At 37.5% G+C, this 15,361-nt stretch overlaps 1 protein-coding gene across 14 annotated transcripts in view; it reads right to left on the reverse strand.

Annotated features, from left to right (window-relative positions):
- PIEZO2 (piezo type mechanosensitive ion channel component 2) overlaps positions 1-15,361 on the reverse strand; it is a 315,127-nt gene that overhangs the window by 161,115 nt on the left and 138,651 nt on the right. For all 14 annotated transcript variants that reach the window (XM_056332062.1, XM_056332065.1, XM_056332072.1 and 11 more), the window contains exon 4: positions 5,948-5,990. In XM_056332062.1, coding sequence (XP_056188037.1) covers positions 5,948-5,990 — 43 coding nt within the window. The remainder of the gene's footprint in view (positions 1-5,947; positions 5,991-15,361) is intronic.

Below are 15,361 nucleotides of genomic sequence, written 5' to 3' on the forward strand. Positions count from 1 at the left end.
TCCTAGTCCCTTTCCTGTTCCTACCTCCTTGCCCTTTCTTTTCCTTGAGGTGTGAGAGCTACCAATCCCCAACTATAATTTCATTCTTCAGAAATAGTAAAAGGATTTTTAAAAAAGCATAACAAGCCCACAAGTCAACACACAGTACTTTACTAACAGGAGTAGCCTTCACTGCGAATCACCTTAGCTAGAATCTGGGATGCTGCATGTTGTACTTTCTACATAGATGTTGCTGCTGTGCAAATGGTGCAGACATGTCCTATTACCATTATATAGAGTGGCAGTCACATGCTTTTGCATATATAAAAATGTACCTTCAAATTAATAACACATTTTTGCATACCACAAAAATAAAAATAATTGCAGAATCAGTTTGAAGCTATCAACCAAACAAAGGTTTTATCTTCAGTATGGAAAACTCAAGTTTTTAAACAGAAAATTACAATTTACTGAGAAATTGGTGCTCTAAAGTTCCTTTCTCTGTGTCACTGAAACAGCTACTTATGAAAAACATACTTATCAAATGTTGCCAAAACTAAGAACTACACATCTATTATTCTTCAAATACATAATTTTAAAACATCTGGTATTTACTTAACATATAATAACAGTTATTAAATCACTCTTAACTCTGTTTTGCGGAACCATAATGTAAAGCATTACACACATGACAGAAACACCAGAGGAACAAACATAAAAAGGGAATAGGTGTGTCGTTGGTAGATGAGTAGTTACTAGTCACATTAGAATTTACAACTCAGAGAAGAGTAGTAAGAGGAAGACTGGAAGTCTGGAAACTGCAGAACAGTGAGTATTAAGAGGCCCATAATATTAATTTTAAGTTTTAAAATTATTAGATTATTTCTAGGTCAAGAAATACATAACAACAGAAGACGTTTCTGTGATCAGTACTGAACTTACTACGTAAGGGCATAAACTCCATTATCTGGTAGCTCAAATTAGAGAAATTTAGATTTTTTAAAAAGTCCTTCTTTTGGTTTTAATTTTCTGCAGTGTGGAAGTGGCAGTTTTCCAAATGCTAGCCATAGCTCTTTCCAGGCTCTGCACTGCAAGCTTTGCCCCAGCCATGAGCTGGAAAGATGCTACAGACTGTGTTACAGGAGACCAGCTCAGTGACTGACCAGAGCCTCTTCCCTTTTGAAATTCACAGGCTTTGTGCATTAAGCTCTCTTTTTAATTGCCAGAGTAGCCAGGAAACAAGCAGTCACTGTTAGATGTTCATAATTATTTCACTTGAGAGCTTGTGAGCCATTTACACCAGGTCCTGTGGGTGACTGAAAAAATCTTAAACAAGTGAGATGAGCAATGCCTTCTGAAACACATTTTGAGTCATATTTGGAACAAAGTAAACCAGAGCTGACTGCTTTCCAGACATTTTAGTGAATATGGGGGTATCATCAAAACACACACCAATAACCAACAATAATCCCCAGGTGAACTGGCAAAAAAAATAATCCTATTTATCCACAAATCTACTTGCTTTGGTTAATTAAAGATTATTAAAGAAACAATGTAAGGTGGCATGCAGGTATCACACAGCAATTTAAACCATGCTTCTTATAGGACAGCATAATACAAGCCAACATTTTTCATAATTCTCAAAACCTCTTCAAAATATTCTGCAGAAAACGCAGAGACTGCAGTCAAGATCATCTTGGACAAAGGTGATGACTTCTACAGTATGTTACAATTAGCTTATTTGTAATGTCTCAAAAAACAATCAATAACATAAAGACCTCAATTTAAATCCATCAAACCCACATACACCATACACTCCATTTAATTGAAAAGCTCTTAATTCCAGTCATTTCCTGGATATAAAGCTACTTTACTCAAGGTGCAGCATTTTTCATTTATCCCACACCGAAAAGCAGCGTATGCTTAGCTAACAAGTAATGCTTACATAAAAGCCTTACAGTCAGATCTCTTGGTGCCTGTATGTTTTTCAGGATATGAAGACAACAGCAATGTAAACACTCTACTATTGCAGAATAAACATAATGTAACCACAAAGCAGTGATGACATAACCTGTATATTATCTGGGCTTATTTTTCTGCAATGTAAACTGAGTGTCCACATCTCCTGTTCCTCTATCCACTCTAAAACAGCCTGTTAAGAAGACCATTTTATATGAATTTTCCAGTTTTTAAGCAAAGACATATTCCTCATTAGGACACTACTTTGAATGTCTTTCCTTTTGTGTACCTAAAAATCTTGCTTCCCCCTGAATAAGAATGTCCCTGCTCAAACAACACATTTAAATGCTATTGATGTTTCACAGCTGACTCAGATGTACCTAATTCAACAACTTGCAGAGAATGTTTTTAGATAGCAAAACATGTGCTGCTGCTGCTTTTTTTCCTAGTGTTGATATACATAACAGGAGAACAGCTGTGTGGGATCAGACCTAACCTAGATGGAGCCCACTAGCCCGTCTCTATCACCTGCCATAAAGGGAATCCTACTCAAGAGAATAAGCCTAGGGAAAGCATGTAGTGGGAACAACTCCAGAATAATCTCTCAGGTTTGAGAGACCTGCAGCGTTGGGATTTCTGCTTCTAGGACTCCAAGTTAAGTGCACTTCATGCATCAAGGTATTACATATAGCAACGTGTATCACTTTTTTTTACTTTGGAAACTGTTCCTTAAGGCTTAAGAAATACTGATGTTAAGCAACCACATAAAATATGGTATTAAGCAAATACTGCTATATAGGAGTTAACACTGGACTTCATATACATTTAGAGGACATTATTTTTTCTTGTTTTCTATTTGCCTGTTCTCCGAAAAAGCTGATGAGAACACGTTTGATTTTATGATTATGGCAAGCCAAATACTTCCAGACCTTCACCCCATCTGTGCTAACTAACATGCTGCTTCAATTAAAGTTACTCCAGGATGATAGTCTCTCAGGGTGCAGAAGTACCACCTGAAAGCATTTTTTTTTTTCTTCCCAAACTAGAATGGCAACCATTGGACCTGTACAGTAATCTCTTCCACATACTTGCCTCCTCTCAGGCAGGCTGTAATTGTCGACCAAGAATTCTCCATGTTTCACATGGTACATACATTGCACATACACAGCTAGTGTTGGTTCTCCTTGTTGTTTTGAAACACCTCACAAGTTGGAAGTTGCCACAAATAGGACTTCTAATGAACTCAACTTAAAAAAAAATTACCATTTTTCATTGGCAGTGTTAAACCATAGACTCAAGGTATCAATTAATTTTAGCACTCCTCAAAACTATTTTTTTTCCCATTCTGATGGAGACAAACAGAATCAGTAGGTGCTAATTTGTAATCTTAGAAGAATGGGGTGATGAAAGAATCAATATTTTACTTTAGTGCCCTTCAGACATGTATGATGTCATGCTGAATGAAACACTCATCAAGAAACCAAACTGGATATAAATTGAGAAAAAAGCACAACCTATTAAAAAGAACCCCTTGACGATATCAAACTTAGCAACTGAGAGCATGCAATTTTCACGAATATCCAACTTTTTTTGTAGTGTTGTTAAAAACACCCTGTCTCTAAATAGACCGTATCCAGTAAGGTGTCACAGTTAAGGAATTTCTAGTCTGATTCTTCATTTGGCACTGCAGCTTCTCAAGTTGATGCTTATGAAGCGCAGCCCCTATCCTGATACTGTAACAAAATGGAATCACAGTTTTCCTTTCAGTCAATACTGCGTCATGCTGTGTACCGGTTTAACAGAAAGTACCGGTTTAGTAGCAACACTTCACTTTATGCTTGTCAATATTTAAAAAAAAATATTGCTAATATTGCTAATATATTAACAATTTGAGACAGAAACATTTTATAATAAATTTTGACCAGAAACCTATCCAGGACCAGTAAATATTGCCACTACGAAAGACTGCAATTTTCTATTCAGGTTGCCTATACTACTGGGGCATTTTTAATCTTATGGAGCAGTAGGAGAGACATTTTTTTTAGTGATCTGATTAAAGACTTAAAATATTTTTGTCTGGTGGGAAGCTATGAATTTAAAATTCCCACCTTTCCTCAGCTACAAAAAATGGTAAGTATTCCATATATCAGTCTGGCTCATCATGTTGTGATAAAAATATACAGCAACAAAATGGCTTGTTTGTTTAAAAATGTCTGGCCAAAGTCTTTACAGGAATGACTCTACTGGTATCATGAGTTTTACAACATAAATTAATACATCATTAATTATGCACATAATTAAATATGTATGACCTCTACATATTACTTGGCGGAGGAAAAGTGTTTTTATTGTTCTGTAATATTTTAATTTTAAACTAACAAAAGCCTGTAAAGCTACAAAGATAGCTCTGTACCAATGAAAAGCTAAATTTCACCAAGACAGATCTTTGTCACACTCAAATGTGATTTTCTTTTCTATGTTTCCGTTGAAGATCCAAAATAATATGTACCAACCTAATATTTATGGCTTTGAGAATAACAATAAAACATAATCTTTCCATGTACTTCAGTCTATTATGTTGAAAAGAGCACTGTTCTTCAGTTTTTGCAAACGTAATTTATAACATGAAAATCTACCGTATTTAGCAGAACAAGTAAACCAGGCTAAGCCTGTGAATACTCACTCAGGACCATAACATAGATGCTTTCAAAATTATTTCTAAAGAAAAAGAATTACTAGTCATTAGGACACTAGCATCTCCTTAAACACTTCAAACACATGTTCTTATAGAGAGATGGGTGACCACCTTTTAGAGACCCAGAAGTCTGAAGACCTTAAAGCTATTTAGAGATAGACTTAATCCTTCCCCCAGCTGTCACATTTCTAGATGGAGATCAGAGAAAATCAAGTATCTAGAAATTTATTTCTTCAAGTGGTGTTAGTCAAGCAGACTACTCCTATACAAGAATGATATAGAAAAAAAATAATCATATTATTATGCTGCCAAGATCCCAGAATCTTAATTACAGGTAGGAGTTAGGGTAATTAAGCATCAGTCTCATAACAGACACCTGTTGTGTTGTAATAAATACTTTATGCAAGGTCAAGTTCACAAGAAAAATGCAGCTTGCTTTCTGTTTGTGAGAAAGGAAGCAAGTAATTGATTTTCTGTTTCATATGGTTTGTATGGCTATTTATTGACTTCAGAAAGGCGTGATTGCCTGTAGGGTTTGCTGAGATGCCCCAGGCAGTACGTACAGTATGCACACATGAAGCACAAAGAAGGGAAATCCCTTCTTGCCTGGTCAACAGGGACCCAAGCACATTGGTGTGCAACTGCAAGCCACTCTGTTGAGGGAAAACAGTAAAACTTTATTCAACTGCAAGCAGATTCTTCTGCTTACCATTTGTAGAAGAATCAACATGAGATAGAGCATTTGAATCTCAACATCAGATCACTCTTTACTGGTCTTGGCCTAGTTTTACTTCTAAGAGAGACATGTTTCTAGTATGATGACCTTGTGGTTAAATCAGGCTGCAAGAAGTTCTTGCACTTGAGGAATGCTGAATTCTGAATTTTCCTCTGATGCTTAATAGCTCTCTGCCAGCTTTGGTCCTCTTTCAACTTCATTTATTTTTGTCAACTAATATGTCACAGGTTAGAAGTTTCACGGAAAAAATAATATGAGAAAGAGCAATATTTTCATTGATAAGTAAGAATCCTTCCCAAATAGTGTGTCACCTTTTTTAATACTAGCATGCGATATAGCCACCAGCAAAAAGCATTATAAGCCAAGTTCATAAGGTGAATAAGTTTCTTTAGATCAACTGGGAAAAAGAAGAGGACATATACAGAAAAGCTGAATATAATATGTGCATGACAATGCATAACTTCCTCTCTAAATTTGAGGTCATAGATACAGCTAAAATAAGTAATTCTGCAAACTTGCCCCTGCAGTTTTTCTTCCTTTTCTTTTTGCACTGGTAAGGAAACAAATGCATGGCTTACCTTTCAAAACCAATCTGCCGTAGTGTTTTCTCCCATGTTGAACCTATACAAAGAGGAGAAAAAACAAACACGCTCAGTAAAGAACCTTTATTGTATGAACACTCTTTCTCTTCTTTCCTTGTGCAGCTGGGATCTGTATAGTATGGTGATTTTTCCACCCCTACAGAAGCACTTGTAAATAACATCTGTTTTACTCAGAGTGAAGAACTGTTAAGAGAGGCTACCACTGGGTGACACAACTGCGTGGAGGGGTATCAGCCTGTATAATTCCTTAACACTGCAAAGCAGCCAGTCACTGCTACAGTTCACTGCTATTCCAAGGGTGGTCTCCTCTCCTAGAGCAATGTGATCTGTACATGACTCCTGAAAGCGCTGAGCTGGCATCTCACGTCATGCACTCTTCACATTGCAGCTTTTCATTTTACTGTAGTGTTCTCCTGATTCTTGCTGAAAGCTTTACAGCTCTTTCTGAAATCTGGCCCTTTTATTTTTATGCAAAAGCATGAAGATATATTTCTGCTTTATTGTTTAACCCTTCATACTCACACAAACAGCTGCAAAGGACTCTTTCTTAAAATGATCAAGGACTCAGCCCCACAAACTACTCAAATGGACAAACCATTGCACTTAACACAGCCTTTACCTAAATTTTCTCAAAAATAACCCTGGCACACTGCAAGCATTAGATGATCAGTTTTCAGCTCTTGATAATTTTTTGCTTATTTCCAGTCTCTTTCTTTGTACCATTATGTGGTCATTATAAATACAGGCTACTAAGAGCACAAATAGCTCAAGTCATACGGGTCTGCAAGGCAAATATATAGGAGGACATGAACCCGAGTCAAAGTTTTCTTTCTGTCTTTTTACACTCCTGTGGGAAATGTAACAGGACTGCACACAATGTAAGCAACTACGGTTCTTTAAATCAGAGAACAGATAATAACTCCTGTTGTTGATGCAGTCTGCCACCTAAAGGGAAATACAAATTAGGAACAAACAGATTGCCTGTGAGTGACATCCAGTAGCACCACAGAAACTCAGAGACAAGCAGTAATGTTGCTGAGTACTGAGAAAGAGTGGAAAGACATGAGGGAAAGCAACTTCATCCTATTTAAATCTGGAGAATTTCGGGATTAAATGCACATTTTGCAGTGAGTGCCTATAACAAAGACCATAACAATATTATGGATTAGATTATTTTATTGATAATCCAAGTCCTACTTGCCAAATTAGTATGGGGAAGTGGTGACATAATATTATCAGCCAGAGAAACCTCTGCAGATGTATCTCTTACCATCATTACCTTTCCATTCTGTTAAAGATACCAGCTCAGAAATTAATGACCTGCCACGTTTGCAGTATGGTATTTACCTCTAATCTGCAACATGTTAAATATTTGAGTAAGACCTAGCAGTGCTTTTCATCTTTGAATTTGGGACACTTACTGCCAATCTAGATAAGAATCTAAGAACTCAACTTCTAAAAGTTTTGAGTTTGAGGGCTTGGGGTTTTGTTTGGGTTTATTTTTGTTTGTTTGTTTTGGTTTTTTTTTAAACCTAGCAACAGAATTCTTTCTACTCAATTGACTAAACTTTCCAGGTTAGACCAAGGAGAATGGTGTAAATTTCTGAAATAAAGATACAATTTTTCTGTACAATATTATCTAGTATCTGTCTGGTTTGCAAATCAACAGACTGAGCAAATAAAAACTGAAATTAATGAAATCCAAAAAGTTAATTTCCTTATAGTCCTATGTCATACAAGGCTTCCTTCACTGTTCCTAACTAGATAGCCAAAGAATGAAGTTAACGTGGGTCTGTTGAAAATAAATTTCTTGTATTAATCCCTGTTTTTGAGAAAGAGGAAAAGAAGCAACATAAAAGCATATGCTCCTATAATCAACCACACTCTGACATTTCACTTCATACAGGAAGGATATGGGTTGGCTAAAGGGTAGGTTCACGGCTGGTTCCAAACGTGGTCAGTATACCACATTACACTCTTCTAGAATCCCTTCTTTCAACTTCTCACTGCCAGTCACTTCAAACTTCAGTCACACACTGATTTTCAGCAAAAGGCTCTAAAAACCTTTTTGAGTGCAATGGACACACAGCTTTTCTGTCCAGGACCATTACAGCTACAGCCAGTGATCAATGTAAAAACAATTTTAATTGTCTCCATTCAGTCGAAAGCAGGGAGGGTTTTCAGGTCCATACCCAGCAGAGTACACAGTGATGAAAGGCTTCAAAACTGATGTGGATAAAGCTCTGCCTTCACTTTATGGGAAAAAAAAAAAGAGTTAAGTTCTGTTCTGGAGTAACTGAATGATGTACATTGTTTCATCAGTACAGGGAGCTTCTACCGTGGCACCTGTATTTGCTTGAGATGAGGCAAGACTTAGGTCCACACAACTACCTACATACAATAACTTTCATCAACACCAAGTTCATATTTTATAAGAAGTCCTCTAAAGACATCTCTAAAGCAGGGCAACAAACATTCTTACATACATTTATTTCAAATAAACATGAAAACCAAAAATCATGTATAGTCTAATAAACTGTTAACATTTCATTGAGATAAATAACCACTCTATTAACAACATCTATTATGTGTTATCCCCCAAACCCACCATCTTTTGCATGCTCTTGATCTGTTTTCATGTAGCACTGATGAATCAAGTCATTGTTAAAAAGATGACTGTGCCACTACACAGGTAAGTGCAGGGCAGACACGCACAATTCTCTGTATACTTTATGCAATCCTTCTGGCCCTGAAAGAGGATTTAACACTTTTTCAAGTCTGAAGATTTGAACAGGGTTGAAGAAAAGAAATCTCAACAGTACTTCTTAAAGCACAGACTAGTACTGGCATTTTATTCAGTGTTTCTAGGCTTTCCACTGTTGTGTATACTAGTTGCACGAATTTTTCACCCCATGATTGGCCACGCTTCAGTTGTATAATATATGGAGAGTCTTACAGAAGAGAAAGAGAGAGAGGGAGGGAAAAGCAAAAGAGAAAAGGGAATTGGGTCTCCACTGGTTTGAAATAATCTTTTGGCTGCAGCTGGCTAGCAGAACACTCTTTGAAATGCATGTGACTCCTCTGAAGTAAAGCCTGCCAAGAACACAACTAACATTTCATATTAAAAAAATATGCATCTTTTTTATAGAGTCTTACTTTAAAATGTTTATGATCTAAACATTCTGTTTTAAGATTTGCCAATTCCATCCTCAATAGTATCAACTTCTACACTGCACTAACAGTCAAAAGTAAATACCCTGAGGTAACAGCAGCACTAAGAAGAATAACGCTATTAAAAGTCTAGAAAACTTATTATTTGATTTAAAACTTACCCAGTGCTTCCAAAACATTAAACAAGGTTTAAGTCACGTAACTCTCATTAAAATCAAAACAGGAGCTTTTCATGAATTAAAGACTTGATCCTGCTCCCAAAGAAATCAATAGGAATTTGACTATTCAGTCTTTCTCTCTGCTGGGACTGTGGAAAACTGTCACCTGCTGACGTTCAGAAACAATCGACTGCTACACCTCAGCTGCAAAGTTAATTTGCCTTCTCTTTGCTTTCTGTTCTTTATACTATGTCAAAAATACCAAAGCTGTTTATAAGAATGCCTTAATCTGGTACCCATGTAATTAAGCATTTGTTCCAAATACTTGCCCCAAAGTGCCTGACCATTCCCATCTGTTCTGAAGATTCTGTTTCAAATTAGCAGTAGTAGCTTTAAGATTCTTCACAAAGATGAAGCATAACGTACTTCCAGAATTACTGCTCACATTTAGTAAGAACAATGGTAAAATGCACATCATGCTCACATATGCACTCAATGAAATCCCAGCATAATAATAAGGGTATAAGAATATGAGATTTAGTAAGAGGAAATGAAAAACATCTTTCTGAAATGAAAAGTTGTCATGTTTGACAGGTAGGAAATGAAAAACATCTTTCTGAAATGAAAAGTTGTCATGTTTGACAGGTAGGCTTTCATTTATATGGCAGCTTCCCTATTTGGTTTGGTTTCGTTACAACTCTCTGCTTACTATGAACTTAACTATGAATGAGAGGACTCATACCCCACTGCTAGGCTGCTCACCTCTATAAACCATGAAGTTGCCTAGCTGCTGAAGTCCAATGGTAGGCTTAGGAAAAAGACAGAATTCACAGAATCATAAAATACCAGGTTGGAAGGGAGCTCAAGGATCACCTGGTCCAACCCTTCTTGGCAAAAGCACGGTCTACACAAGATGGTCCAGAACCCTGCCCAGCTGAATATTGTGTCTAATGTTGAGGAAAAATATGGAATATGTGATTTTTCAGCCACTTATGGACACTGCACAGCTATCCACTTTGAGCCGTATCATGCCCTATCTGCCAGTACAGCAGAGGTCTGTAGCTGTTCAGGGAGAAGCCTGACATGCGCTGCAAATGCACAGCAAAAACACAGGCCTCCTATACCATCCCTATGCAGGTATGCATGAAGGTCCCTATGGATCCTGTGGTCCCTATGACTGTGTGCAGTGATTACCCACAGCCTTACGACCTTCTCGCTTCTCTAGAGTTAGCGGTTACTGTAAGAACTACATACCTGTGTATGGCTCTGCTCTTGAGGCTTTCTAACAGTAAGAATAATAATTCTTGCATTCTTTTCTCACTGTGATCTGACATAAGGACCAGAGGAAAAAATACAACTTAATTAAACCAAAAGACATTGTTTGACATTTTTCAATAAGCATTAAGTGAGCCTGTCAGAATTCAAGTATTCAATGGGAATAGTATTAAGATCTTCAGTGACTGAGACAGGGCAAAATAAGTGTAAATTATATCAATTCAAAGGCAAAAAATAAATAAATTTGGAGCCTGTCAGTGGGGAATCACAGTCATTCAATGCTTTCTGAAGGAGCCAGCAATGTATCAGACATAGCACAGTCACCTTAGCTCATGAGAGTTGCATGCAGATGTGACCTACATAACCTGGTTAGGATACCTTAGAAACAGGTAGGTATTCTTGGAATAGTAACTGTATGGATCTTCACTCTAACATTTTGAAGGAAAAGAGTTTCAGAGGAACTGCTGATTTTGTACCAGTCAGGATATTCCTACCAATTTCAAAATTTTGATCTGAAGTCTGTGGCACTTACTAATACTCTCCAAACGAGAAAGAAAAAACCAAACAAAACCCCCACCACTATCCAAAACCAAAAATACACCCCACCCCAAAACTTTCACATATTCAAAAGATACAAAACAGTGATACAGAATACTCCAGAAATGGAAAGAAACATTTTGCTAAGCATTTCCATTGCAGGTGACACTTCTCAACCTTGTTTCTCAAACAACTTAGCAGAGAATAGGACAAAAGTTCACAGTCTAGCCTAGCTAGACTAGTTTGGGACCTGAGTATCTGAATCCACACCTAAAAACTCTCAATAAATTTGCTTGTCCTGCTAAAGCTTCTCTTTTGGTAGAGACGCATCTACCATATAAACCATCTGAAGTTTCGCAGTCTGTTTTCAGTAGATTGGGGAACATTGCTCTGCTGTATATTCTCCTTCATCATTTTAGCAGTTACTAACCAGTACTACTAACTAGCTGAAACATATACAACTGCAATTGATAAAAACTGTCATGTTTGGAACATGTTGGTTTCAGCAGCTTCATATATTATTAACAGCCTTTCCAGTTGCCTGTTCTCAGTAGCAAACTTCTATCTCCTCACAAACAAACAAATTACGTTTTCTCAGAAATCCTACTTTTTTGCTTTTTAACCAATACAGTACCACTGGTTTTATGAAACAGACCAGTAGTTTTGAATACAGAAATGCATGTGGCATAGGAAAGAACTTTTTCTTACAGAACTTACTCCACAGTTGCGTACAGATACTATTAGCACTTACTTACCTGTATAATGGCTCTCCAATAGCTAGTTACATACAACAAGTTTCTTACAGAAATGATCATTTCTCACATGTGAAGTGGTATCAGATGACGCTACCTTGGCATTTAGCATCTATCTGTCCATTTTGAAAAATAAATCTCTCTTACACTTCCTCTTCCTCTGAATCAAACTACCTAGGCTGCATCCTGCACTCACTTTGTAATTTGATCATCACAGTCATAATCTGTGATAATGACATGACTTTCTTATAAAATGAGATCTCTCAATATGGCATATTACTACTCTGCTATATCCATGCTGGTGTTTTAATTCACACCAGAAGAGTACTTGAGCAAATCTCTTACCATGCTTTGGTTTGCGTGACAGAGTGATCTCTAGAGTGTACAAACTGGATTCCTTTCACATGAAACTAAACTACACCCCAAGGACACAAGTGCTGTGTTTCAACCAATAATGGGCATTCGGTCTGTGTGACCAGACGTGAGCTAATCCACAGTAACCCCACTCAAAACATGTATTGTGTGGCGACCAGGGACTCTGCACTCAGTGCTGCATTCCTGTCAAGCTGTGCTGCTTGTCAAGTCAGATGCACCTCATCCCAGCATTCCCAGTCCCAGTCTTGGAGTGCCCCCAGAAAAGGTTTCCAGTTACAGTCACCTCAACGGATGATGGGGCAGGTCAGGGTGCTCCCCCTTAGGATTGTTTTCTGATCTGTATTCCATCCACTGCAGTGAGCAGGAGTCTTTCTACTGCCCTGATGTACAAGCAGGGTTGGACTGGATGCTCAGCAGAGCCACGCTCCCCATAAACCCCCAGGGAGCCCCTTCTGTATGGAGCAACAACAGATTATTTAGGTTTTAAAACAACTTCTCAAGGAGAAGGAATAAGGGAAAATTTTGGCTGTTATATGGTGGGCTGTGCATACTAAAGAAACTAAAATCAGCAGTAAAATAGAAGTGGAGGGCCAGTGGTCTAGGATTCTGGCTAGATAAAAGAAGTGGTTACCGAATACATACCAAGAAAGAAGTCATACCAAGAACAAAGACCAGGCATTGCAAGCCTTTACTTGCCTTCCATTCATACCAGCTTTCAACAGGTTTTTGACTGAATGAAGAGTACAAATTTGATCCCTACATGATAATGTCATGGGAAAGATTTATTGTGTATTTTCTCCTGTGAAGAAAATACTAGATTATTAACGTAAAATACAAAAATTGCTTTCCTATTAAAAAAGAAATCTTGACTCATTCCATGTTAAATGAAAAAATAATCATCCTCAAACCCACTACTTTTCTAAGGAGATTTTAAGGAGTGGGAACTTTTACTAACAAAATGAGTAGACTAGGAATATAGAGCAAAGTGCAATAGTACTGACACTATGTTTTGTGTATGTGCACATAGATCCATATTGCTTTAAAATGAATCTTAAAAAGACAACAGCTACGGTAGAACAATTAATGGCTGTATCTGGCAGGCAACTCTTCCAGTCTGCAGCTTCCCTGAGAGCTCTGGGAGCCCATAAGGGTCAGCAAAGTGCCCATAGATAAGCGGGGACCCTAAAAGCAGCTGCTCCATAGGCCTAAGCCATATGCTTTGTTTTGATCTTCATTAACACCAGAATAGGAGGGCAGGCAGAGGACTGTTCTTAAAATTGATTATTTAACTTAAGGTAGATAACATGATGTGATATACTTCATAGTGGACTTGGGACATAAGCAATCCAGAATCCCACTGTTCGCTGATCAGACTGTGCCAAATGGAGGTGGGGACAGATCCCAGCTACCTTTGTGTGATAGTAAGACCAGTGTCTCTGAGCCTGATCCAAAGTCTATAGAAATAAATGGAAAGACTTGCAATGAGTTAATGGGCTTTAACAGCTTGTCTGAAATGGAAACAAATAGCAACAAGGAATAGTAAAAAAATACTCTGTTTTTCAGTAATGTAAACAACAGCTATTATTCTTACCCAGTAACAAACTACCAAGGCGCAGTGTTTTGTGGATAATACATTTGGGGAGAATGGGACCAGAGGAAGAAAAAATTTCAGAATTTAAAACATTAAATGGGACACAGCTTTGTTTAAATGTGAACTTTATGTATCTTTATATGAGAATCACACACACTGTTTTACACTTGAAGTTGACCTGCTAATTAAACAGCAGGTTAAGAGATGAGTGGAAGAAATAGTAACTTGGAAAAAGAAAACTTGGGAAACTGCTTTCTGCATTTGTTCTTCCATGCCAGATTTGTTTAAAATGCTACAGAGGTAATAAAGCCAATTTAAACTGGCTGAATTGCTTCACCTTTTCTTTTTTTTTCAATCAGCTTTTTCACAAGGATGACAGATTCCATAGGTTTCATAAGAATAATGACATCTTTTGTCTGCTTACATATATTCTTATCAAAAACACTTATAGGCAATCTTACCTTGCAACTACACATGCTTAAAACCACTCTTATTTTAACCTCATTTCATTTCAAATTTGTTTACTGAACAAGGCAGCAAAACAGCAAAACCCACAGCACTAGAAGATCTCTGGGGAATGTGTTTCAGATGAAACCTGAGATAGATAGTTAATAGAAAGCCTTTTTGCTGTTTAACGTATTATTTATCTATTTGTTTGTGGTCACAATTTGTTGGTGGTTTTCAACCCAAGTTTCCAAGGATACTGGAGATTTGAATTGACCCTGACCCAAAAAAAATTGACAGTGCAAAGCAGAACTTTGTAGGTCACCAGCACAGAATCACACTGCAGGAGTTAAGGTGTGGAAGAATCAGACAGTCCACAGACATAACCAATCTCTTATTCTTATTTACAGCAGAAAAGGGTGTCAGGGCTCTGAGGAGCAGCCTCGAAGGAAGGCAGCATTTCCTGCCATTGCCATGGGGGATGTAAACCTTAAGTCAGAGAGTCACTGAGCTTAAGAGCATCAAAGTTCTGCTCCAGACCTTCTGAAAGGAGGCCAAATAATAACTAAATGGGCCCTTTTTCAAATATGGAAGACTGGTTTTGCTTTGGTTTTCCAAGTAAAAGCAAAAGAACTTAAAGAAAACTTGTAGTAAGTTTTATTTTTCATAAACCTGAAGAAAATGAGAATTTTCTCCATTTTTGTTGGCAGAGAAACTCCCTCCCACCCCATCCAACACCGCTCCGTCTGCTAAATAGTATCTTAGAGGCAAGGTTTTCACTTCAGAGTGTAATTTATGGGCATCCTTCCAATTTCTAGAGCTACCCTCTGCTTAGTTTTATTGTAACATAATATACTGTTATGAATAATAATGTCGACCTAGTTTCCTGAAGTGATGAATGTGTGCAGTGTACCAGTGCAAGGAATTTGCTTTTCATTGTCTCATTTTCTCTTTTTGTCTCACCAGAAGTAGAGGTGGGCAAACATTTCTTCCCAAACATTCCAGCACAGATATATGGGAAGGGGGAGATGAATAAGTATGTCCCCAGTAGCACATCCATATACAAGAAATTATGGATATGAGAAAT

Source organism: Falco biarmicus, chromosome 3, assembly GCF_023638135.1.
Source record: "Falco biarmicus isolate bFalBia1 chromosome 3, bFalBia1.pri, whole genome shotgun sequence".
NCBI classification, from domain to species: Eukaryota; Metazoa; Chordata; class Aves; order Falconiformes; family Falconidae; genus Falco; species Falco biarmicus.